Source organism: Oncorhynchus tshawytscha, linkage group LG05, assembly GCF_018296145.1.
Source record: "Oncorhynchus tshawytscha isolate Ot180627B linkage group LG05, Otsh_v2.0, whole genome shotgun sequence".
Classification (NCBI taxonomy): domain Eukaryota; kingdom Metazoa; phylum Chordata; class Actinopteri; order Salmoniformes; family Salmonidae; genus Oncorhynchus; species Oncorhynchus tshawytscha.
In genome coordinates this window covers 59,204,833-59,231,455 of record NC_056433.1, presented here as the reverse complement: position 1 = coordinate 59,231,455, position 26,623 = coordinate 59,204,833, and the positions used below count along the sequence as shown (strand labels likewise).

General features: G+C 42.9%; 1 protein-coding gene across 1 annotated transcript in view; it reads left to right on the top strand.

The window, feature by feature from the left end:
* Window positions 1-26,623, top strand: part of agbl4 (AGBL carboxypeptidase 4) — a 400,664-nt gene that overhangs the window by 237,803 nt on the left and 136,238 nt on the right. Inside the window, exon 6 of the mRNA XM_024421584.2 lies at window positions 22,252-22,291. Within this exon, the coding sequence (XP_024277352.1) occupies window positions 22,252-22,291 (40 nt within the window). The remainder of the gene's footprint in view (window positions 1-22,251; window positions 22,292-26,623) is intronic.

Below are 26,623 nucleotides of genomic sequence, written 5' to 3'. Positions count from 1 at the left end.
GAACAAAACGACCATTCATTGTGTCACTGAGACATTTGAGATTGCAAAAAGAAGAAGATCTTCAAAGGTAAGGCATTTATTATATGGCTATTTCTGACTTTTGTGTCGCACCTGCCTGGTTGAAATATGTTTTTCATGTGTTTGTATGCGGGGCGCTGTCCTCAGATAATCGCATGGTTTGCTTTCGCCGTAAAGTATTTTTGAAATCTGACACAGCGGCTGGATTAACAAGAAGTTAATCTTTATTTTGATGTATTACACTTATATTTCCGTGAAGGTTGAATATTGATATTTCTGTAGTTTGAATTTGGCGCACTACAATTTCACTGGATGTTGTCAAATCAATCCCGCTAACGGGACTCGAGCGGGATTCATGCTTATGGGATCCATAAGAGGTTTTAAGACTCTCAGACCATGAGAAACAAGAATATCTGGTCTGATGAAACCAAGATTGAACATTTTAGCCTAAATGCCAAGCGTCACGTATGGAGGAAACCTGGCACCATCCCTACGGTGAATCATGGTGGTGGCAGCATCATGCTATGGGGATGTTTTTCAATGTCAGGGACTGCAAGACAAGTCAGGTTTGGAGCAAAGATGAAAAGAGCAAAGTACAGAGAGATCCTTGATGAAAATCAGCTCCAGAGCGCTCAGGACCTCAGATTGGAGTCGAAGGTTCACCTTCCAACAGGACAACGACCCTAAGCACACAGCCAAGACAACACAGGAGTGGCTTCCGGACAAGTCTCTGAATGTCCTTGAGTGGCCCAGCCAGAGCCCAGACTTGAACTCAATCGAACATCTCTGGAGAGACCTGAAAATATCTGTGCAGCATCACACCCATTCCAACCTGACAGAGCTTGAGAGGATCTGCAGAGAAGAATGGGAGAAACTCTCCAAATACAGATGTGCCAAGCTTGTAGTGTCATTCACAAGAAGACTCATTGCTGTAATTGCTGGCAAAGGTTCTTCAACAAAGTACTGAGGAAAAGGTCTGAATACTTATGTAAATGTGGTATTTCAGTTTTTATTTGTAATACATTTGCAAGAATGTCTAAAAACCTGTTTTTGCTTTGTCATCATGGGGTATTGTGTGTAGATTTATGAGGAGGAGAAAAAAACTATTTAATCAATTTTAGAAAAAGGCTGTAACATAACAAAATGTTGGAAGAGTCAAGGGGTCTGAATACTGTACTTTCCGAAGGCACTGTAGGCCTACTGCCGAGACAATAAGAAGACACAGTGGGAGAATAAACAGTGTGAGAACACACCTTTGTTTCATCACGATACCAGAGAGCAGCAACTTCACAAAACATATTGCATGTAACAAAGAGTTACGTGACCTACAGCATTGTCAATCAAGTTAACGTTTGCAACATTTTCAAATTACTAAACAATTATTGATGTAGAACCATGGAGAGGTACCGCAAGTCACAAAGAAAACAGGAGCTGCCTCCACTATTCCATCACCATTTCAACTTCAACATCATCAAATCACCTGTGCTTAGTCTAATACAGTAACAACTAAAAGATTCCAAAAGCAATTTAGTCCAATCAACATAAGCTAAATATGATGTGGCTGTCCATGGTACTGATTTGTGTGTAAGTGCGTGCAAGTAGAAAAAGCATGGTGACTCACCCTACTTGTAGAGAAACACCAATGCCATCCTCCTCTCTTTCATTCCGCCGAAACGGTCTATGACTCTGTCATACAGTAGGCTACACACTTTTAGTTTTTGTTGTCCTGGCTAAGATTCTTGCTCGCTAGCCTAACTTCCTTTCATGGGCAATGATGAGCCAGCTAGTTAACATTAGCCTACTATCGACATCTAGCTACATATTGAACTTCCATCCTCTCAGGTCAGGGGCAAAATGTATGAATTTATGGTTGTATCCGAATTGCTGTTATAGTCATTGGCCTTTACGGATAATTAAGTAAAACCACGTGTCCAAATCCCTATCTCCATCCATGTCACGGATCCCTCTGGAACTTTCACTGCGGACACCTGGCACCTATTCCCACGGATTATATTTGTATATATGTGCCCTTTGTTCACCATGGTGCTGTCGATTATTGTTACAATGTCCGTTGGTGCGTGTGAGCACCTGTGCTGTATGTTTTGGGATTTTGTGCCCTTGTGGATTGCGCAGATGATTACGGGTTTCGTCCCGTAATGGTGTGAAGCCTAATCCAAACTGGCTTGCCTTGATACTTTGTTTTGGTGCTCCAGGAACATTCACAGTTGAGCTCACTCAGTTTCCCTTGCATTCAATGCACCCGGCAGCAACAATATCATAGTATTTTTGACCAGACAGCACCAGATAGATAGGCTACACATACTGAGGCAGAGGGACGCTATTTTGATCTCTTGGATGCTTTCTCTGCTGAGATACATTCAGCCTCTTGCCAATTGCAAGAAAATGATTAAACACAGAGAGACGAAGATAAATGATTTATGTTTTTTTCTTAGTACATTTTTTGGGGAGGCCTGGCTTCTCTTGGCATCCATGAATACATGCCACTGTGGAGCTTGGCGTTTAAGAATGTCACTGTACCTTGCAAATACAGTGAGCTCCAAAGGTATTGGGACATTGACACATTTTGTTGAAATGATAAATGATACCGGCTATGGGGTTAAAGTGCAGACTGTCAGCTTTAATTTGAGGGTATTTTCATCCATATTGGGTGAACCGTTTAGAATATTTTTGTACATAGTCCCCCCATTTTAGGGTACCAAAAGTATTGTGACAAATTTGCCTATGTGTATTAAAGTGGATGCAACCATGATTACAGATAAACCTGAATGATTTGTGAATATTGATTAGTGAGAAAGTTAGAGGCACAAATACCATACCCCACAAAAATGCTAACCTCCCCTATTATTGTAATGGTGAGAGTCCAGCATGTCTTGGGTGTATGATATTTGTGCATCTGCAACTTTCTCACTCATCATTATTCACAATTCAATCAGGATTATCTGTAATCATGGTAGCATCCACATCAATGTAGAAGTGTTTAGAAACATAATTGATATTCTTATTTACAATAAAAGTGAATCCAAAATGACACAATGCATTATTTACCATTAATTTGTATTGGGCACAAAATAATCGGAAACACAAACAGCAAATGCATCCAACAAATGTGTTGAGTCACACGCTTCATGTAGTCATTGCGTGCTATGAATATGGGACCAAATACTAAACGTTTTGCTCATTTAAAGCTGCAATACGGTATGTAACTTTTTGGGTGACCCGGCCAAATTCACATAGAAATGTGAATTATAGGTCTGTCATTCTCATTGAAAGCAAGTATAAAAAGCAGTAGATCTGTTCTATGTAACCCTAACCCTAACCCTTTTCTACACCAGCTTCAAACAGCTGAAAATACAATATTTGTGGTTATTGAAAATATATTTCACAGCGGTCTAGATGGTACAATGAGTGGTTGTTTTGTCACATAAACTGAAATTAGGCAAACTATTACAATTTTAGCAACCAGGAAATGACGAAGGGATTCATGCATGTTGCACCTTTACTACACATACAGTATAAGTAAATTTGTCCCAATACTTTTGGTCCCCTAAAATGGGGGGGGCTATGTACAAAAAGTGTTGTAATTTCTAAACGGTTCACCCAATATGGATGAAAATACCCTCAAATTCAAGCTGTCAGTCTGCACTTCAACCTCATAGTCATTGTATAATTTCAAATCCAAAGTGCTGGAGTACAGAGCCAAAACAACAAAAAATATGTCAATGTCTGTATACTTTTGGAGCTGTGCATATGACTAATAAAATCACCTATCATCTATAGCATTATTAATTATGCATACACATTCATAAAACATTTAATCTACAACCGCAATAAACCAATTTAGGGATACTCATTAATTGACCCTTGACCCTAATTCAGTTCTATGGATTGAACTTTTCAGTGTTAAGATGACTTGACATGTCACGCCTGCTCCCGCTCTTTTTTATTTTAATTTTATTTTATTTAACCTTTATTTAATTAAGTAGGCCAGTCAGTTAAGAACAAATTCTTACAATGACAGCCTCCCGGGGAACAGTGGGTTAACTGCCTTGTTCAGGGGCAGAAGGACAGATTTTTACCTTGTCAGTTCGGGGTTTCGATACAGCAACCTTTCAGTTACTGGCCCAACGCGCTAACCATTAGGCTACGTGCCGCTTCCTGCTTCCTCTTCCCCCCTGGCGCATGAGGGTGCCGGGCTACCCCAACATTACGCCCTCCTGCCACCATCATTACGCACACCTACTTACCTAGTCACGCGCATCAGCGATCATTTGGACTCAACTGGACTCAATCACCTGTGTTATTTCCTTCCCTATATATGTCTGTCCCCCAGCTCTGTTCCCCGCTTCCGCATTAACGTTCGGTTGTTCTTTTGTTATCCGTGTGCTGACGCAGTTCCTGTCTTGTTCCTTATTAAATGTTTGACTCCCCGTACCTGTTTCTCGACTCCAGCATCGGTCCTTACATGACATGGTTGTCAGAGCTGCTATTTAACAGGATTACACTGTGGTTGGTGGAGGTTGTACACTGTGTTTGCTGGTAGGGGGTCATTGGTCATAGCCTCTGGTAAATACCAGGTCACTTGATCTGCACTCCATCGATGAGGGGTCAGTTAGATTCCAATTGCTCAAATAATGAGGGTTAGGGTGGACCATTGTATATGTTATGCCTGTTCTTAGATCATTGATCAGTCACCAGGTCAACATGATGTCATTGATTCTCTTCCAGGTCATAGAAGAAGGTCAGTCGGTGTTCAGTGTTCAGCGGGTGTGGGGTTACCACCAGAGTCCAACACTCTTATGACTACTACTGTATACAGCCCTGAGAGGGATTGCCATGTAGTTGAAGTGAGAGACTTTGATGAACTGTTCCCCTCTGCTCTAATAGCTCCAGCCCCTGTCAGGCCCTGCTCATGTAGATGGGTGGCAGGCAGTGTGTGACTATGGCTTCAGGCTCCTGTGCCTCATTCCTAAAGTGATGTATTCAGTTACTGCAGTGTGCGTGATTATATATCACCCATTCATCCTCTCTCCGCCAGCCACAAATCAAAGAGAGGTTCTTCTCCTATGAATGAATCACAGTCCATAAGGCATATGAAGGGGCTGCATGCTTCTATATGATATCAGAGAGGAAGAGGCCAAGCGAGAGGTTTCACTCTCGCCAAAATCTGAACAAAATAATCCCAATGTGTTTCTATGGGCTTATTTTGGACCTAAGCTTGTCACCTGTCTTCCCGCCTTTTGAACAACGACTCCCATTGTTAGCATCTTATCATTATACACAGATCTCTGATGATATCCTCTCTGCTTCCATCTGTAAATACGCCTGTTTGTTTTTAGCCCACAGGGTATTTTGAGTGGCTGTACTTCTTGTCTCGGTCCCTGTCTCCCTGCCTGCCTCTTTCCTTGTGTGTGAGAGAGACTCAGAGGATTTGGAGGGAGGGGAAGCAGGAGGAGTCAGGGTCAAGCATATGGACTCTCTGGGTCCACTTTCAAAATGGGTCATCTGATGGACTAGCAGTGACAGAATGATGGAAAGGGTTCTTGCAGCCTGCTAAGCTTCTCTTCTAATTGGCCTTTATGAATATTTAATGAAATCAAGATGAAATTCAATCATGGTTTTTAACTGCTGAATCGGAGAGTGGTGTGTCGGCCAGGGCAGAGGCAGGGGAAGGCTGGTGCGTTATTAGATTTCTCTGGTCTACTGTGGAAGGAGGACTGCAGGAGTGCAGGTGGCAGAGTTACACTATTGGTCTGAGGGGAGCCGGCGCTCTCTCTCTGAAGGATTTCATATTTTATTTGTTTCATTGTTGTTTTTAACCAAGGGCTCCTGGTCACGCAATAGCATCCCCTGCCCGGACCTGAGATTTTTACACAGTCCTACAGTTTTTAATTGCATGCATACCGAGTGATAGATACATTTTTGCTACACTGGCAGCCATTTAAAATAGAGCCAGATCAATAATTACCCTTGACACATTTTAATGTTGTTTGTACTAATACAGGTAATAATGAGGTGAAATTGGCAGGATTATTTTTCATTATACACTCTCAAAACAAGTGTACACACTGAAAGAAAATAAACCAATTAATACTGCCATTGTTTGCAATTGTATGGTTAATATTGATTAATATCTATTCATCTTAAATTACACAAATCCCCCACAGCTATTTCTAGAATACTCTGCAGTTACATGTCAGTCCCATATTCATGAAAATATATACAGATATGGATAAACCAGAGATGAAAATTGCACCTTTTTGTACAAAATAGTAATACAGAGCCAATAAAACAATAGCCAGTATATTTCATGTTTTAGCTTTTGTGCATGTAAATGACTTGTTATTGCCAATGATAAAATTGATGTGGAGCATCTTGCAGAATATCCAGTATTCAATCATGTAATATAACAGGCACTCACAGTATTGACCTGTGAGTGTGAAGGCAAAACCCAGGAGACGATTAGCTCACTATTACCTCACTCCTGTTTCTCCCTTTGGAAGATGAGTAAGAGACAGAGAGGCTTCCCTAACTTGATCTTGTGGTGTGTTAGTGCATCATGATGTGGCAAGCTGGCTACAGACTGGGGCGTGGGGGAGTTGAGCGTGTGGCGTGGGGGAGAGATTGAGGGGGAGGCAGTGTGGTTACTCACAGTAGGGGGAGTTTGATTTGATCTGCTCCTGGTCACGCAACAGAACTGGTGGAGAGGTGAGTCAGATTATTGACACCCTCCTCCCCCTCTGTCTCCTTCCACATCTCCCAGTCCAGACCCTGGTAAGCAGGCGTCAGACGGAGAGATCCTGGGGGACCCCAGCAAGGACATTAAGTCCCTGAGCAGGGAAGGAAGCAGACGGTTTAAATAGCTCCCTGCTAATTTCCCTTACTTCAACTGGACAGAGACAGGGTTCACCAGGGTGAATAATAACTGTTCCACAATCAGGTGATAGTTTTGCTTCATGCATTTACTCCCCCTGTGGATGTTCCTGCAAGATTTGCCTCCACAATATTATTTCCTTGGTAATATAACCTTACCTTAGTTTAATTATATTTGCGCTATATCCATCTATATGTTTAAATTGATAACTGGGAAGGGGTGGAAGGTGAAACCTGCTGTAATTGTATAATATTGACCTTTCATTGAATCTGAAATTAACTACAAAATGGTGGGTGGATTTGAAATACTCCCCCCTTTCTTCACTCACATGATAATCATCAGCAAATATGAAAAGTCAATTCAGGGGGAAATATTGCAAATGGGTTCGGGTAGATTGTGCATGAATATTTAATTTAGTCATAAAAGTGAGGTTTAGTAAAAAATGAATGGTTTTACAGACGGCTGTGGTCTCTCCCTAGATTGTTGCTGTGGAGGGAGCGCTCTCCTCTCCTGTCTGCTGGCCTGCTCTGTTAATTAAAGCTGTGCTGCTCATCACTTGCACCAGATTACACCAACATTGGACAGGGGGAGAATCGGACAGATCAAATGAATGACTTTTGGAAATAAAGTTTCAGGTGCCCGTTTTTATTTGCTGATGCTTATGGTGAATCCTGTTCAACAAAACAGAGTGAAATAAGCCAATCACTCAGTCAAGCCAGTCTATAATTGTTTAGCTAGTAGTTTTATGTAGACTGAGTGTACAGAACATTAGGAACACCTTTCTAATATTGAGTTGCACCCCCTTTTGCCCTCAGAACAGAATCAATACGTCGGGGCATGGACTCTACAAGGTGTCACACGTTCCACAGGGATGCTGGTCCATCTTGATTCCAATGCTTCCCACAGTTGTGTCAAGTTGACTGGATGTCCTTTGGGTAATGTACCATTCTTGATACACTCAGTAGCGTTGCAGTTCTTGATACACTCAAACCGGTGCGGCTGGCACCTACGACCATACCCCGTTCAAAGGCACTTAAATATTTTGTCTTGCCCATTCACCCTCTGAATGGCACACATATACAATCCAAGATGGAGTAGCAGTCGGACGTGTGTTTGTCTTTGTCTTATCCCGTGTAAATAGTCGTTTTTTGGTATATATTTTAATCTCACTTTCTATCTATTAACTAAATCTACTTTCCTGCAACCCGCCTCACCCAATGTGGTACGGGTCTGCTGTTTTTATTCCTTATAACCGGAATCTCCATCAGGAACTAACTAGCTACTAATCTTTGTTAGCCACTGCTAGCGGTCTTCACCTTTAGCTCAGACACCAGCCAGCTTTAGCCCGGACAATACCTGCCAGTCTTCACAGCACGCGATAGCAACCCAGAGCATATCGGACTGCTTCTCTCTACCACATCACCGGATTCCTGCCGCTCTGGATCATTACACCGGATCATCGATGCTAGCTAGCTGCAAACGAGTGGCTACTGTTAGCTAATGCCTCTGTCCCGAAGCAAGCACCAGTTAGGCTTGAGCTAGCCTCGAGCTAGGCCTATATACCAGCTAATTCTAGGGCTACAATACCTCTTTTGCCAATTGGTCTGGATCCTTTATTGTCGACACGGAGCCCCGCCGATCCATCACAACTGGTCTGCTGACGTAATTGCCCGATGTGATCTCAACAGGTTATTCCGTTACGATGTTCCTGAAGAACCATCTGCTAGCCCCAGCCCCCTAGCTTTCTGAATGCTGTGTTCCACGCTCGCCTGGTGTAGTAGTGACTACCGAACGGACCCCTGACTCACCTATTGCTGTTCATTGGACCCTATGATCACTCGGCTACACAACTGTTTCAATAACACGGTACCTCATTTTGTTTATCTGTCGGCCCCAGCCTCAAACTCAGGCCTTTAATGTACCTAACTGACCCGCTCTACTCATTCATCACCATTTACCCATTGTTGTCTTAGCTTTCCCAATCAACACCTGTGATTGCTTTATGCCTCTCTCTAATGTCAATATGCTGTTGTCTCGGCTAGGTCTTATTGTTTTATTTCACTGTAGAGCCCTCAGTCCCGCTCAACATGCCTTAGATAGCTCTTTTGTCCCACCCCACACACATGCGGAGACCTCACCTGACTTAACTGGTGCCTCCAGAGATGAAACCTCTCTCAACGTCTAGGTTTTTCTCCACTGTACTCACATCCTACCATACCCTTGTCTGTACATTATGCCCTGAATCTATTCTACCATGCACAGAAATCGGCTCCTTTTATTCTCTGTTCCCAACGCACAAGACGACCAGTTCTTATAGCCTATAGCTGTACCCTTATGCTATTCCTCCTCTGTTCCTCTGGTGATGTAGAGGTTAACTCAGGCCCTGTAGCCCTCAGGTCCACTCCTATTCCCCAGGCTGTCACGCCCTGGCCATAGAGAGGTTTTTACTAGGGTGGGCATTCAAGTTTCTTTATTTCTATGTTGGTGTGGTTCCCAATCAGAGGCAGCTGTCTATCGTTGTCTCTGATTGTGGATCATATATAAGTTGTCCTTTTTCATTTGGGTTTTGTGGGTAGTTGTTTTCTGTTTAGTGTCTGCACCTGACAGGACTGTTTCGGTTTTCCCTCTTTGTTATTTTGTTCAAGTGTTTTGAGTATTAAATTTATCGTGAACACTTACCACGCTGTGTTTTGGTCCACTCCTTCATACGACGATCGTTACACAGGCGCTATCATTTGTTGACTTCTGTAACCGTTAAAGCCTTGGTTTGATGTATGTTAACATCAGAAGCCTCCTCTCTAAGTATGTTTTATTCACTGCTTTAGCACACTCTGCCAATTCTGATGTCCTAGCCGTGTCTGAATCCTGGCTTAGGAAGGCCACCAAAAATTCTGAAATTTCCATCCCCAACTGCAAAATTTTCTGCCAAGATAGAACTGCCAAAGGGGGCGGAGTTGCACTCTACTGCAGAGATAATCTGCAGAGTTCTGTCATGCTATCCAGGTCTGTGCCCAAACAGTTCGAGCTTCTACTTTGAAAAATCCACCTTTCCAGAAACAAGTCTCTTACTGTTGCCGCTTCATATATACCCCCCTCAGCCCCCAGTTGTGCCCTGTGAATTGATTGCCCCCCATTTATCTTCAGAGTTCGTACTGTTAGGTGACCTAAACTGGGATATGCTTAACACCCCTGCCGTCCTACAATCTAAGCTAGATGCCCTCAATCTCACACAAATTATCAAGGAACCTACCAGGTACAACCCTAAATCCATAAACATGGTCACCCTCATAGATATCATCCTGACCAACTTGCCCTCTAAATACACCTCTGCTGTCTTCAACCAGGATCTCAGCGATCACTGCCTCATTGCCTGCGTCCGTAATGGGTCCGCGGTCAAACGACCACCCCTCATCACTGTTAAACGCTCTCTAAAACACTTCAGCGAGCAGGCCTTTCTAATCTACCTGGCCGGGTATCCTGGAAGGATATTGACCTCTTCCCGTCAGCAGAGGATGCCTGGTTATTCTTTAAAAGTGCTTTCCTCACAATCTTAAATAAGCATGCCCCATTCAGAAAATGTAGAACGAAGAACAGATATAGCCCTTGGTTCACTCCAGACTTGACTGCCCTTGACCAGCACAAAAATCCTGTGGCGTACGGCATACTGCATTAGCATCGAATAGCCCCCGCGATATGCAACTTTTCAGGGAAGTTAGGAACCAATATACACGGTCAGTTAGGAAAGCAAAGGCTAGCTTTTTCAAACAGAAATTTGCATCCTGTAGCACAAACTCCCCCCCCCCAAAAAACGTTTCGGGACACTGTAAAGTCCATGGAGAATAAGAGCACCTCCTCCCACTTGCCCACTACACTAGGAAACACTGTCACCACCGATAAATCTACGATAATCGATCATTTCAATAAGCATTTTTCTACAGCTCGCCATGCTTTCCACCTGGCAACTCCTACTCCGGCCAACAGCTCTGCACCCCCGCACAGCAACTTCCCTTCCCTATATCAATTATGTTGCTCTTGCTGCTGGTGATTCTTGGATCCACCTCTACGCAGACGACACCATCCTGTATACTTCTGGCCCTTCTTTGGACACTGTGTTAACAAACCTCCAGATGAGCTTCAATGCCATACAACACTCCTTCCGTTGCCACCAACTGCTCTTAAATGCAAGTAAAACTAAATGCATGCTCTTCAACCGATCGCTGCCCACACCTGCCCGCCGTCCAGCATCACTACTCTGGACGGTTCTGACGCAGAATATGTGGACAACTGCAAATACCTAGGTGTCTGGTTAGACTGTAAACTCCCCTTCCAGACTCACATTAAAGATGTCCAATCAAAAATGAAGTCTAGAATCGGCTTCCTATTTCGCAACAAAGCTTCCTTCACTTATGCTGCTAAACATACCCTCGTAAAACTGACTATCCTACCGATCCTTGACTTCGGCGATGTAATTTACAAAATAGCCTCCAACACTACTTGGATGTAGTCTATCACAGTGCCATCCGTTTTGTCACCAAAGCCCCATATACTACCCACCACTGCGACCTGTATGCTCTCGTTGGCTGGCCCTCGCTTCATATTCGTCGCCAAATCCACTGGCTCCAGGTCATTTATAAGTCTTTGCTAGGTAAAGCCCCGCCTTATCTCAGCTCACTGGTCACCATAGAAACACCCACCCGTAGCACTTGCACCAGCAGCTATATTTCACTGGTCATCCCCAAAGCCAACTCCTCTTTTGGCTGACTTTCTTTCCAGTTCTCTGCTGCCAACGACTCGAACGAATTGCAAAAATCACTGAAGCCTTTTATCTCCCTCACTAACTTTAAGCCTCAATTGTCAGAGCAGCTTACTGATCATTGCACCTGTACACAGCCCATCTGTAAATGGCCCACCCAAATACCTCATCCCCATATTGTTATTTATTTTTTGCACCCCAGTATCTCTACTTGCACATCATCATCTGCACATCTATCACTCCAGTGTTAATGCTAAATTGTAATTATTTCACCTCTGTGGCCTATTTATTGCCTTACCTCCCTAATCTTACTACATTTGCACACACTGCATATATATTTTTTCTATTGTGTTATAAGGGCACAAGGCAAGACCCAGATGCAGACACGGGAGGCAGATGATTTGAGTCTTTGATATTTACTGATAATCCAAAAAGGGTAGGCAAGAGAATGATCGTGGACAGGCAAAAGGTCAAAACCAGTTCAGAGTCCAGGAGGTACAGTGTGGCAGGCAGGCACGAGGTCAGGGCAGGTAGAATGGTCAGGCAGGCGTGTCCAGAGTCCAGAAAAGAGGCAAGGGTCAAAACTGGGAGGACTAGCAAAAGAGCCTCGAAAAGGCTTGAGGTCAGGGCAGGGAAAACCACGCTGGTTGACTTAGAACATACAAGACGAACTGGCACAGACAGACAGAAAACACAGGTTTAAATACCCAGGAGATAACTGGGAAGATGGGTGACACCTGGAGGTGGGTGGAGACAATCACAAAGACAGGTGAAACCAATCAGGGCGTGACAGTTATTGACTGTACGTTTGTTTATCCCATGTGTAACTGTGTTGTTTTTGTCCCACTGCTTTGTTTTATCTTGGCCAGGTCGCAGTTGTAAATGAGAACTTGTTCTCAACTGGCCTACCTGGTTAAGGTGAAATAAAAATGTTTTTTCCAAATGTCTCAATTGTCTCAAGGCTTAAAAATGCTTCTTTAACCTGTCTTTGTGTCACGCCCTGGTCTTAGTATTTTGTGTTTATATATTTATTTGGTCAGGCCAGGGTGTGACATGGGGTTATTTTGTGTTGTGTTGTGGTATTGGGGGTTTTAGTAGGTATTGGGATTGTGGCTGAGTAGGGGTGTCTAGCATAGTCTATGGCTGCCTGAGGTTCTCAATCAGAGTCAGGTGATTCTCGTTGTCTCTGATTGGGAACCATATTTAGGTAGCCTGGGTTTCACTGTGTGTTTGTGGGTGATTGTTCCTGTCTTAGTGTTTTGTATTTCACCAGATAGGCTGTTTTGGTTTTCATTATTTCATTTTGTTAGTTTTGTAGTTTCTGTATGTATAGGTTTTCCTTCATTAAAATATATCATGAATCATCATCACGCTGCATTTTGGTCCGATCCTTGTTCTACCTCTTCGTCAGAGGAGGAGATAGAAGAGAGCCGTTACACTTTGTTTTATTTATTTATTTAACCTTTACTTAACTAGGCAAGTCAGTTAAGAAAAATTGTTATTTACAATGACGGCCTACCCCGGCCAAACCCTAGCCCGGACGATGCTGGGCCAATTCTGCGCCTCCCATTCACAGCCGGTTGTGATACAGCCTGGAATCAAACCAGGGTCTGTAGTGACGTCTCTAGCACTGAGATGCAATGCCTTAGACTGCTGCGCCACTCGGGAGCAGCAAGTGGATTGAAAGGTTACAACAATAAGGGATCATAACTTTCACTAGAATAATAGTGAAGACATTAAAACTATGAAATAACACATGGAATCATGTAGTAACCAAAAAATGTATTTTATATTTGAGATTCTTCAAAGTAGCCACCTTTTGTCTTGATGACAGCTTTGCATACTCTTGGCATTCTCTCAACCAGCTTCATGAGGTAGTCACCTGGAATGCATTTCAATTCAAATAAAATATAGGTCACATACACATATTTAGCAGATGTTATTGCAGGTGTAGCGAAATGCTTGTGCTCATAGCTCCAACAGTGTAGTAATATCTAACAATTCACAACCATACACACAAATCTAAAGTAAAAGGATGGAGTTAAGAAATATATAAATATTAGGATGTGCAATGTCAGAGTGGCATTGACTAAAATACAGTAGATACACATGAAATGAGTAAAGCAGTATGTAAACATTATTGAAGTGACTAGTGTTATATTATTAAAGTGACCAGTGATTCCATGTCTATGTATAGACTCTAAGGGGTTGAGTAACCGGGTGGTAGCCGGCTAGTGATGGCTATTTAACAGTCTGATGGCCTTGAGATAGAAACTGTTTTTCAGTCTCAGTCCCAGCTTTGATGCACACTTTGGCCTTCCTGTGACCTCGGTTGCTGTAGGTGTCCTGGAGGGCAGGCAGTGTGCCCAGGGTGATGCGTTGGGCAGACCACACCACCCTCTGGAGAGCCCAGCTGTTGTGGGCAGTGAAGTTCCTGTACCAGGTGGTGATACAGCTCGAGAGGATGCTCTCAATTATGCGTCTGTAACAGTTTGTGATGGTCTTAGGGGCCAAGATGAATTTCTTCATCCTCCTGAAGTTGAAGAGATGTTGTTGCCCCTTCTTCACAACACTGTCTGTGTGGGTGGAGCATTTCAGATTGTCTGTGATGTGTAAGCCGAGGAACTCACCTTCTCCACTGCGGTCCCGTCGATGTGGATAGTGGCGTTCTCTCGAGGACCTAGTTGCACAGGGCAGGGTTCAGACCTAGGGCCCGAGCTTATTAATGATGAGCTTGGAGGATACTATGGTGTTGAAGGCTGAGCTATAGTCAATGAACAGCATTCTTACATAGGTATTCCTCTTGTCCAGATGGGATAGGGCAGTGTGCAGTGCGGTGGTGATTGCATCGTCTGTGGATCTATTGGGGCGGTATGCAAATTGAAGTGGGTCTAGGGTGTCAAGTAAGGTAGAGGTGATATGATCCTTAACTAGCCTCTCAAAGCACTTCATGATGACAGAAGTGAGTGCTACGGGGCGATAGTCTTTGCTTTCTACAGGTACAGGACATCTTGAAGCAAGTGGGGACAGCAGACTGGGATAGGAAGAGATTGAATATGTTCGTAAACACTCCAGTCAGCTGGTCTGTGCATGCTCTGAGGATGCGGCTAGGGATACCGTCTGGGCCGGCAGCATTGCGAAGGTTAACACGTTTAAATGTCTTACTCATGTCGGCCACGGAGAACGAGAGCCCACAGTCCTTGGGAGCGGGCTGCTTCGGTGGCAGTGTGTTATTCTCAAAGCGGGCAAAGAAGGTGTTTAACTTGTTCGGGAGCAAGACGACATGGCTGGTCTTCCCTTTGTAATCCATGATAGTCTGTAGACCCTGCCACATACGTCTTGTGTCTGAGCCCTTGAATTGCTACTCCACTTTTAGTACTGACAGGTGTGCCTTGTTAAAATGTTATTTGTGGAATTTCTTTCCTTCTTAATGCGTTTGAGCCAGTCAGTTGTTTTTTGACAAGGTAAGGGTGGTATACAGAAGATAGCCCTATTTGGTAAAAGACCAAGTCCATATTATGAGAAGAACAGCTCAAATAAGCAAAGAGAAATGAAAGTCCATCAATACTTTAACTTCTTTCGGATCAGTGGGACGGTAGCGTCCCACCTCGACAACATCCGATGAAATTGCAGAGCGCCAAATTCAAATTAAATTACTATAAATATTTAACTTTCATAAAATCACAAGTGCAATACATCAAAATAAAGCTTAACTTGTTGTTAATCCAGCCACCATTTCAAAAAGGCTTTATGGTGAAAGCAAACCATGAGATTATCTGAGGACAGCGCCCAGCACACAAATGCATAACAAATCATTTTCAACCAGGGAGTTGCGACACGAAAGTCAGAAATAACTATATAATTCATGCCTTACCTTTGAAGATCTTCTTCTGATGGCACTCCAAAATGTCCCAGAAACATCACAAATGGTCCTTTTGTTCGATAAATTCCTTCTTTATATCCCCAAAATGTCAATTTATTTGGCGCGTTTGGTTAAAAAAAACACTGGTTCCAACTCATCCAACATGACTACAAAGTATCTAATAAGTTACCTGTAAACTTGGTCCAAAAATTTGAAACAACTTTCCTAATCCAACCTTAGATATCCTAAAACATAAATAATCTATAAAATTTAAGACGGAATATACTGTGTTCAATAGCGGATAAAAACAACGTGGAGCGAGCTCCAGTTCACGTGTGCCACACAGAAGAGTCCACTTGGCTTGACACTCACACAGAACAGCCATACTTCGTCAATTCTCAAAAGGAAAACATCATCCAATTTCTGAAGACCATTGACATCTAGTGGAAGCCATAGGAACTGCAACCAGGTTCCTCATAAATATAGTTTCCCATAGAAAACCAATGACCTCCAATTTGATACAGTGAATTATAAGTGAAATAATCTGTCTGTAAACAATTGTTGGAAAAATTACTTGTGTCTTGCACAAAGTAGATGTCCTAACCGACTTGCAAAAACTATAGTTTGTTAACAAGAAATTTGTGGAGTGGTTGAAAAATGACTTTTAATGACACCAACCTAAGTGTATGTAAACTTCCGACTTCAACTGTATATATATATATATATATATATATATATATTATATATATATATTTATGCACACACTACCGTTCAAAAGTTGGGGTCACTTAGACATGTCCTTGTTTTTGAAAGAAAAGCACATTTTTTTGTCCATTAAAATAACATCAAATTGTTGTAAATGACTATTGTAGCTGGAAATGGCAGATTTTTTATGGAATATCTACGTAGGCGTAGAGTCACATTATCAGTAACCATCACTCCTGTGTTCCAATGGCACGTTGTGTGAGCTAATCCAAGTTTATGATTTTAAAAGGCTAATTGATCATTAGAAAACCCTTTTGCAATTATGTTAGCATAGCTGAAAACTGTTGTGCCTATTAAAGAAGCAATAAAACTGGCCTTCTTTAGACTAGTTGAGTATCTGGAGCATCAGCATTTGTGGGTTCGATTACAGGCTCAAAATGGCCAGAAACAAAGAAATGTCTTCTGAAACTCGTCAGTCTATTCTTGTTCTAAGAAATGAAGACTATTCCATGCGAGAAATGCCAAGAAACTGAAGCTCGTGCAAAGCTGTGTACTACTCCCTTCTCAGAACAGCACAAACAGGCTTTAACCAGAATAGAAAGAGGAGTGGGAGGCCCCGGTGCACAACTGAGCAAGAGGACAAGTACATTAGAGTGTCTAGTTTGAGAAACAGATGCCTCACAAGTCCTCAACTGGCAGCTTCATTAAATAGTTCCCACAAAACACCAGTCCCAACGGCAACAGTGAAGAGGCGACTCCGGGATGCTGGCCTTCTAGGCAGAGTTCCTCTGTCCAGTGTCTGTGTTCTTCTGCCCATCTTAATCTTTTATTTTTATGGGCGAATCTGAGATATGGCTTTTTCTTTGCAACTCTACCTAGAAGGCCAGCATTCCGGAGTCGCCTCTTCACTGTTGACATCACAGGAGTGATGGTTGCTGAAAGTGGGCCTCTGTGCGCCTATGTAGATATTTCATTAAAAATTTCCAGCTACAATAGTCATTTACAACATCAACAATGTCTACACTGTATGTCTGATCAATTTGGTGTTATTTTAATGGACAAAAAATGTGCTTTTCTTTCAAAACAAGGACATTTCTAAGTGACCCCAAACTTTTGAACGGTAGTGTATATATATATATATATATATATATATATATATATATATATATATATACAGTGGGGAGAACAAGTATTTGATACACTGCTGATTTTGCAGGTTTTCCTCCTTACAAAACATGTAGAGGTCTGTCATTTTTATCATAGGTACACTTCAACTGTGAGAGAAGGAATCTATAACAAAAATTCAGAAAATCACATTGTATGATTTTTAAGTAATTCATTTACATTTTATTGCATGACATAAGTATTTGATACATCAGAAAAGCAGAACTTAATATTTGGTACAGAAATCTTTGTTTGCAATTACAGAGATCATACGTTTCCTGTAGTTCTTGACCAGGTTTGCACACACTGCAGCAGGGATTTTGGCCCACTCCTCCATACAGACCTTCTCCAGATCCTTCAGGTTTCGGGGCTGTCGCTGGGCAATACAGACTTTCAGCTTCCTCCAAAGATTTTCTATTGGGTCCAGGTCTGAAAACTGGCTAGGCCACTCCAGGACCTTGAGATGCTTCTTACGGAGCCACTCCTTAGTTGCCCTGGCTGTGTGTTTCGGGTCGTTGTCATGCTGGAAGACCCAGCCACGACCCATCTTCAATGCTCTTACTGAGGGAAGAAGGTTGTTGGCCAAGATCTCGCGATACATGGCTCCATCCATCCTCCCCTCAATACTGTGCAGTCGTCCTGTCCCCTTTGCAGAAAAGCATCCCCAAAGAATGATGTTTCCACCTCCATGCTTCATGGTTGGGATGGTGTTGTTGGGGTTGTACTCATCCTTCTTCCTCTAAACACGGCGAGTGGAGTTTAGACCAAAAAGCTCTATTTTTCTTTCATTCCTCCTCTGAATCATCCAGATGGTCATTGGCAAACTTCAGATGGGCCTGGACATGCGTTGGCTTGAGCAGGGGGACCTTGTGTGCGCTGCAGGATTTTAATCCATGACGGCGTAGTGTGTTACTAATGGTTTTCTTTGAGACTGTGGTCCCAGCTCTCTTCAGGTCATTGACCATGTCCTGCCGTGTAGTTCTGGGCTGATCCCTCACCTTCCTCATGATCGTTGATGCCCCACGAGGTGAGACCTTGCATGGAGCCCCAGACCGAGGGAGATTGACTGTCATTTTGAACTTCTTCCATTTTCTAATAATTGCGCCAACAGTTGTTGCCTTCTCACCAAGCTGCTTGCCTATGGTCCTGTAGCCCATCCCAGCCCTGTGCAGGTCTACAATTTTATCCCTGATGTCCTTACACCCTCTCTGGTCTTGGCCATTGTGGAGAAGTTGGAGTCTGTTTGATTGAGTGTGTGTACAGGTGTCTTTTATACAGGTAACAAGTTCAAACAGGTGCAGTTAATACAGGTAATGAGTGGAGAACAGGAGGGCTTCTTAAAGAAAAACTAACAGGTCTGTGAGAGCCGGAATTCTTACTGGTTGGTAGGTGATCAAATACTTATGTCATGCAATAAAATGCAAATTAATTACTTAAAAATTATACAATGTGATTTTCTGATTACAGACCTCTACATGCTTTGTAAGTAGGAAAACCTGCAAAATCGGCAGTGTATCAAATACTTGTTCTCCCCACTGTATATATACAGGTAACTGCCAGTAATGGAAGCACTAAGTAAATGAGGGATACAAAGTATACACAGGTGTGCCTCCTGAGTTAATTAAGCAATTAACATCCCATCATGCTTAGGGTCATGTATAAAATGCTGTGCGGGTCATTATTTTGGCTACGATGGTTATGCCCCCATACGATGACAATGTCCCCATCCACACAGCACCTGAGACAGTGTTTTCCACCACCATCAACTAACACCAAATGATGGAATTTCTCGTGGAAGAATGACGCATCCCTTCAGTAGAGTTCCAGACACTTGTAGAATCTATGCCAAGATGGATTGAAGCTGTTCTGGTTCGTGATGGTCCAATTCCCGATTAAGACACTTTATTTTGGTGCTTCCTTTATTTTGGCAGTTACCTATATATGTTTTATTGTCACATACACTGAATAGGTGCAGTGAAATGTGTTGTTTTACAGGGTCAGCAATAGTAGTATGTTGCCCCTGGAACAAATTAGGGTCAAGTACCTTGCACAAGGGCAGGTGGACAGATTTTTCACCTTGTCGGCTCAGGTGGTCGAACCAGCAACCTTTTGGTTACTGGCCCCACACTCTAACTGCAAAGCAAGAGCCAGAGGTTACAGAAGTTGCAAGGAAGTAAGATCAATCCTAATTTACTGGAGTGGCAAGTAGCCTACCAGTTGAGAGTTTTGGGCCAGTAACTCTGGTTCGAATCCCCGAGCCGACTAGGTGAAAAATCTGTCGATGTGCCCTTGAACAAGGTACTTAAGTCACTCTAGATAAGAATGTTTGTTAAATTACTAAAACATAAATAAAAACCCAACCTCTAAGTCCTTTAAACATGATCTTGTGTTTGTTTGCTATGGTGTGACACTGGTACCTTTAGTAGGAACATTGGGGGTTTAGGTGTTACCATGACAGCTGGGTAGGTGTATTGGCAACCTACAGTTTGTTCCCAGCCTCACAGCCATTTAACCTGTTCCACCCACTAATCTTAGACTCTGGCTGGGCCACTGGAAATGATCAGCACTGTCAACTTGATGTACACATGCACACACACACTCTGACACAGTATCATTCTATATCAGGCCTTGGTTAAGCCCTGTGACAGCGTTGGAGCACTGGACACCAACTCCGCGTGGTGGCTGTGCTGGCAGAGGGTGTATTGGGTGGTGTGATTCCACAGCTCTTGGCTGCGTTTGATAAAGATTAATACAATCCTATTTTCTGCCCAGGATTGCCTTTCCTAATGTGATTCTTCTCTCTCTCTCTCTCTCTCTCTCTCTCTCTCTCTCTCTCTCTCTCTCTCTTTCTCCCTGTCTCTCTTCCTGGGAAACACTAAGCACCTTATCCATGTAAGGAGTGACAATGAGAGAGTGATGCGAGCTGTGTTAGTGTGCTATAATACTCTAATTCACTGTAGATTAATTATCTCAGGATAAGCAGCGTCAGGGTACAGGATTGGGCCAGGCTGAAACACTGTTTGGCAAATCCTCTTCAGTTCCTCTCCAGGCTGGCCAGTGACACACAGTAACCCTGTGATATGTACGGGCTCGTTACAGTGACGTACAGTATATGGCAGATCAATATTATTTTACTGAGAGCTGTTGTGAATGGGTTTTCACACCTGTATGAATATGGTTTCTACTCTCTTTATTTCACTGAACTGAGTATTCAGGCAACACTAGAATGAATTGTCATGTGACATTTTGATGGATTTTTGTGAATTAGTTACAAGGGAAATGTCTTCATGTATACAATATTCTCTGAATGCTGTATCTGTACTGAGCATAGTTTTGTACTTAGGGGTAATCGGTCTGAATATGCCATGTTGAATGTTTTCAGGGGACTGATTTTAATAACATGGACATACTCCAGTGATTTTGATCACGCAGCCAACCTTACTTTCCCAAAGAGAGTGTGTCTTGACAAGAGGGAATCATTGTTTTTCTTCCTCCCCACTTTCACTTGCAGAGTAACAGACTGCCAGTAGAGGGCGATACAAAGTTCTAAGTAGGAGTTCTGCATGAACATCAGCCTGTTTGTTATTCAAACAAAATCAGAGCGAGGTCATTTATGAATTAGGATAGAATCATTTCAAAATGACTTTATTACAGAAATCAATCAATGGACCAAAAAGATCATGTTGGAATTTTGATTTAATAATTTGTCCACTGCAGTATATATTTTCCTCTTAAATGACATAGCATACTTTTTTTAATCTTCATAGTTGCTTTGAGTTCATGATATGTCTCATGTAATGTAAGCTAAGATAGCATTCTCTGTGTTACAATATCTATATGTAGCAACAGTGAGGTCTAGATCCATCTTTCTGTTTTGATATTGATTAGTGCAGTGGCTCCATATCAAATAAGTGGTGAGTCAACAGCCTACACAGGTGTCTTACTGGGGCTGGTTGCTCTCATGCTGTCACAGTGACCTCTGCTGCCTCGACTACCACTTCCTCCCTCTCTCTATACTCCACAACACTCACTGTGCATTTATCTGAAATTTGTTTAGTGCATCTGAGAGGTTCTGACTCTTGTTCATATGGTGAGGGTGGACCTGAAGCACTGTTGGCTTTGGAGGGATACATATGTGTGTTTTTACATTAAGATGCTTGAATCTTAAAGGACTTGGCTTCATCCTCTGATTACATTTGCATTGATCACAGTCTGTGGCCTAGCAGGTGAACCTATCGTCAGCATCCAATCAAGGCAATGACAAAAATATGTAACATTGCGTGAATACACAAACATAAACACACACACACACACTCACACCTCCCTAGCCTGTGGTGCATGATCTGGTTCCTCAGGGACACACAGTGTAAGAGAGGGAGAAGGTGTTGATTAATGCAGCACTCAGGAGCCTGCAGCCTTGGCAGAGGGTTGAAGAGAGGGGTGAGCTAGCACCTCTTCTGGCCCCCCTCTCCAAACTAGAGACATGAAGTGTAAAATTGGGCACACTCTCATAAACACTCCATCACACAGGCCGAGCGGACAGGCAAGGCACATTCCCCTGGCTGCAATAGAGACAACACAGAGAACGAATGTTGGAAATGTATCAGAAAAACTATCGCCTTGTGCAAAAATAATAAACTGATGCTGACCAATTTTATGACTGAGATAAACAGTAAATGGCTGTTTGTGTCCAGTCACAAACAGATGTTACTTGTTATATGCCCATAATATAATGTAGCATACATGTTATATATACTCTAATTTGATATTTTATTTGTTTTGGAGAGATTTCGACTTGACCAACCTATTTCCGCCCTAAGACCTTCTGACCTTGATTCTCTTCTCTTTTCCTTACAGCAACAGCGACGTCTTGACCTCCTAACCATCACCAGCCCTGGTGAGTGCCCAGTGTTTCCTAACTCTACTGATGCTGATGGGGTGTGTGTGAGAGCGAGAGTGAGTGAGTGTTGACATTAGACAGAAAAAAACAGTGGACAGAAAACAACTTCTGTTTGCAGAGCTGATAGTGACTACTAGCACAGAGTACACGTTAACAGATAAAGGTTCCCTGGATAATGGGGCACTACAGGATCAGTTACCAGACACCCTGGGGTCATTGCTTTGTTCATTTTAGCACCCTGAGAGCGTACACTCACATCCATTTTAAACTTTCAAAACATCTGCACGATGATCTAGCAATGTGAATGAAGACATCAAAATAGCTATTATGTTTATTTTCATTTAATTGGATTTAATGGGAATAACTCTTGTCTATTATTTTCATATTATATGGTATCATGAAACAGCATGTGTCTGCTGCTCAGCGGAGCTGCGATGTGTTGTGATCTGGAGCGCCCCAGTTGGACTGGTGCTGCTCTAAAGAGCCTTTGCTGGGGAAGGCGAACCCAATGTCTTGTAAAAGCAGCTGGGTGATGGCGCAAATTGCAGAGATGGCGAGGGGAAACAGATGGGTACGCCAGAAATGATACAGTGTCTATTATGTCTAAATTATCTGGATGGTCTAATATGCTTTGATTAAAATAATGCTTATGTGAGGGAGGCACGTGGAGCCTGCTAATTTCACAGATTTATTTGGCATCTGTTCCCCATGCCCAGGAAAGACTATCTCTGACCTTGACAACTCTGAAAAGGGCAATCAGACATGCAGAGCATTATATGTCATATCAGGGTCTTTGTTTATTTTTTAAGTGGCAACTCTTCTGCTCAATGCATTGGCCAGTCTGGTTAGTTTCCTGGTTTTTGATTTTATTTTGGCTGCGTATACAGGCAGGACTGCTGTACTGTACTCCTTGCAGACATATTGTATGGACCTGCACTGTGCTCATTACAATTCACAGTGGGAGAACAATAAGGAGTCAAATATTTAAAAAAAAAAAAAAAAAAAAAAAAAAAAAAAAAAGCATTGCTCACTTCCCCCACCTGTGACTCTTCACTGGGCCCTTGCAGTCTGTGGTAAGGTTATTATGCCAGTTGTAAGGAAAACCGTCTGTGCTTTTAGATGAATGAGGCTGATACGGAGGCAACAACAAGAGGACACTCTCTCCCTTTCTGCCTCAAGATTAAAGGAGACTCGATCTCTTCTTCTCTCCCTATCTTTTCTCTCCTATCTTTTCAATCCCTTCCTTTCTATCTTCTCTCCAAGACATCTCTCCGCTCTCCTCTTTCTCTTACAGTACATGCAGTCGGGCAGCGGGGCTGCAGACGGTGCTGGAGGTGTGAGGACACTAATAAGATCAAGTGGGGCCATGGCTGTGGGTGTGGGGGTCTGAGGGAAGGTCAGAGGAGGATAGACCCTCAGTGGTTCACAGGGCCCATGCAGCTCAATGGGTGATGGTGTATGTGAGAGGGGAGGGCTGCAGGATGCTCCATGGATCAGCATCAGCCATTCTGGCCCCAGCCTCCGTCCAGGGGCCCTCATTAGCCCCTCTGTCTGAAGTGCGCTTCCCCCACAACCTCGGTATTCCGTCTTTAATTGGACACTTGAGCGGAGCGATGTGCATCTGGGTCTATTGAAGTCTGACATTTCAGACTGCTGACCTTTCCAGACCTGCCACAACTAAATAATGATTAGCCCTGGCCATTGTTTTCACCACAATGGTACACTAACACACACACCGCGGTGTGCCCAGGAAGAGAGGAAAGGTGCTAAACTAAACACCTGCAATATCTACACTCTCTGACCAAAATACACATACTGTACCCAGAAACCTTTATTCACACAAATGCTGGGAGAATACGCTTTGGGTGGTCACAATTTTTTGAGAACATATTGTCTATCTATTGATCTCAATGACCTTTTCATATATCTGGACTCCCTACAATAGTGTTTTGAACTAAATTAACTTAGCTTGGCTGTGTTAAGTCCCTTTTCCCCTTCATATGCTCTGTGCGTTACAGGGGGGAAAAGGTCAATCACATTCATGAGATTTGGATAGATGTGCGAGGCCTCGGAGCAGAGAGATAATAGGCAACCTTCAGATGTCCTCTAATGGTATGGTTGTTTCTCTTCAGTCTCAGTCTTCAGTCTCTCTAGGGCTGTGGGACTCCACTCTCTCTGGGCCCTGATATTACTATACACAGGTTGGCAGTTAAGCAACAAAAACGATTAACACAACCATGGGGCAAAACAGATGAGGTTGGCTTAGATTGTTGACAACATGTAGGCTACAGTATGTTTTGTCTCCAATTTTTATTGAAAACATAAATACATTTGCACAATGAGAACTTGTATCCTCTCAAATATATCTTTACAGTTGTTGGTTAGCTAGCTAGAGAATTTTAGCAATAATTATTAGCATTGACATGAAATCAGTCAAAACACCTCAAAATAAGACTTGGTGTCAAGGACAAGCTGAACTGAGCCATTTATGATTCCCCACATAGCAGTTTGTCATTCTTGCTTGCAATCTGGCCATCCAGAATCACAACATCTATAGAGACCCCCCAACGCTTGTTCTTTCTATCTATATTTCCTCCTCTCTCGATCACTCAATACCTTTCAGTTCCTCTTCATTTATCTCAATCTCACAATTACCACACATGCCTCAGAACAAGAGCCTCTTAAACAAATTAGCCTGATGATAGGTGGGCTGTTTGTGGGGAGAAATCTTGACAAGTTCCCTCACACCTCTTATGCATGATGTGACAGTATGTTTTGCACAATGTTGTATTGTCCTTCAGTTTTCATTTACAGATAAGCAACAGTATGTCACTTTTTTATCTCTGTTTAACACATGCCACTCAAAGTTAGAGAACTGGAGTCTGGAGTAGACTAGATGTAGGCCTATACAGAAAGCCATTCATTCCTTGTGAAAAGCTGAAACTGAAAGAGCCCATTTGTGCATTTATTTTTCCTAGTGGCATCACATTGTCTCATGCCAGAATTCTGAGAGGCTGCATAGCTTTCAGTCCGAGTCTGCTGGTGTGATATCCACTGGTGAGAGGCCTAGTGGCTGGCTACTGGCTAGGCTCCCCAGGACAGGCCTCTGCTCTGTGTGTGGATGGGACTCTAGGGTTTCAGCCAGCAGGGCAGCGGGACAGCTGCACAGGCCTGCTCTCAATACCTGGGCTCTGGAGCTGGAGCGGAGAGATGTGTCTTTAATGGAATGCAGGGACTTAGCGCCTTGCTGAGATAGTGGCGTTATTTATAAAACACTATCAGGGCTTTGTATAAATGAGCAGCTGTGAAAACAACACTTTCTATTATTGCCCTAATTATATCCTTTCTCTGTGAATTTGCATATTTTATCTCCCTGAAATTCATTATAGGGGACTTTGCTATCGTTTTAATGAAGGGAGGAATACAACACAACAAAGAAACGGCTGAGCAGTGGAGGGGGCTCGCTCTTCTCTGGCTGCTTTATATTGACTATTTTCCAGTAGATTTTTTCGAAACCCTCTCAGAAGCGTGGCTAAATAAGCAAGAGCATGCTAATGAATTGAGAATGAGTGTGATAATTCAGCAGGCAAAGACGAGTGAGGTCCACAGTAGGGAAAGATATTTAGAAAATATGCATCATTAAACCATTATTTAAAATCATGTCTCTTTCCTACACTCAATATTTCTGACTACTAATGCCTAGAGTAAATATTCCCTGCCTTGCAAATACCACAATTTCACACTCTTCACATAATCAGCCACGGTTTTCATGTTTGGCATTTGAACAACAAAGCTAAAACTCAAAGGACACTAAATGACAATTCACAACATTGCTTTCCGGGTAACTCCCTCTGTCTTATTTGAAGAAAGAAGATGTTGGAAAACGTAAACAACATTTTAACAGCATCTTTGCTCCAACAGGGAAGACAGCTGTGATTATTTCTTTGTCACCAGAGCCACCACTGTTGCTGAGCACTGCTGTGTAGCAAATCCTTATAGAAAAAATAGATTGGATTTTTGTTCCTGGGTGCCTTTTGTATCTCCAGTAAGGGAGTGTATAATAGAGGTTGATTCCGTGGTGTCTGTCCTGTGTGTATTGAGTTGGTGGGGGCTGGTGTGGTTGTGTGGAGTCGTGCAACAACCATAGCACCCATTGAACAGCAGCAGTCTCTGCTCTGCGACCTGCTCAGGCTCTCTTTCACAGCTGCTGGGCTAATATGGTTGATATGGTTACCTGTCGACTAGGCAGGCTTGTTTGCAGGGTCACTTCATTAGCCTTTTCTCAGTCTCTTACTTAGCAGTGGCGTCGTGTGTTGGCTCAATAAGGAG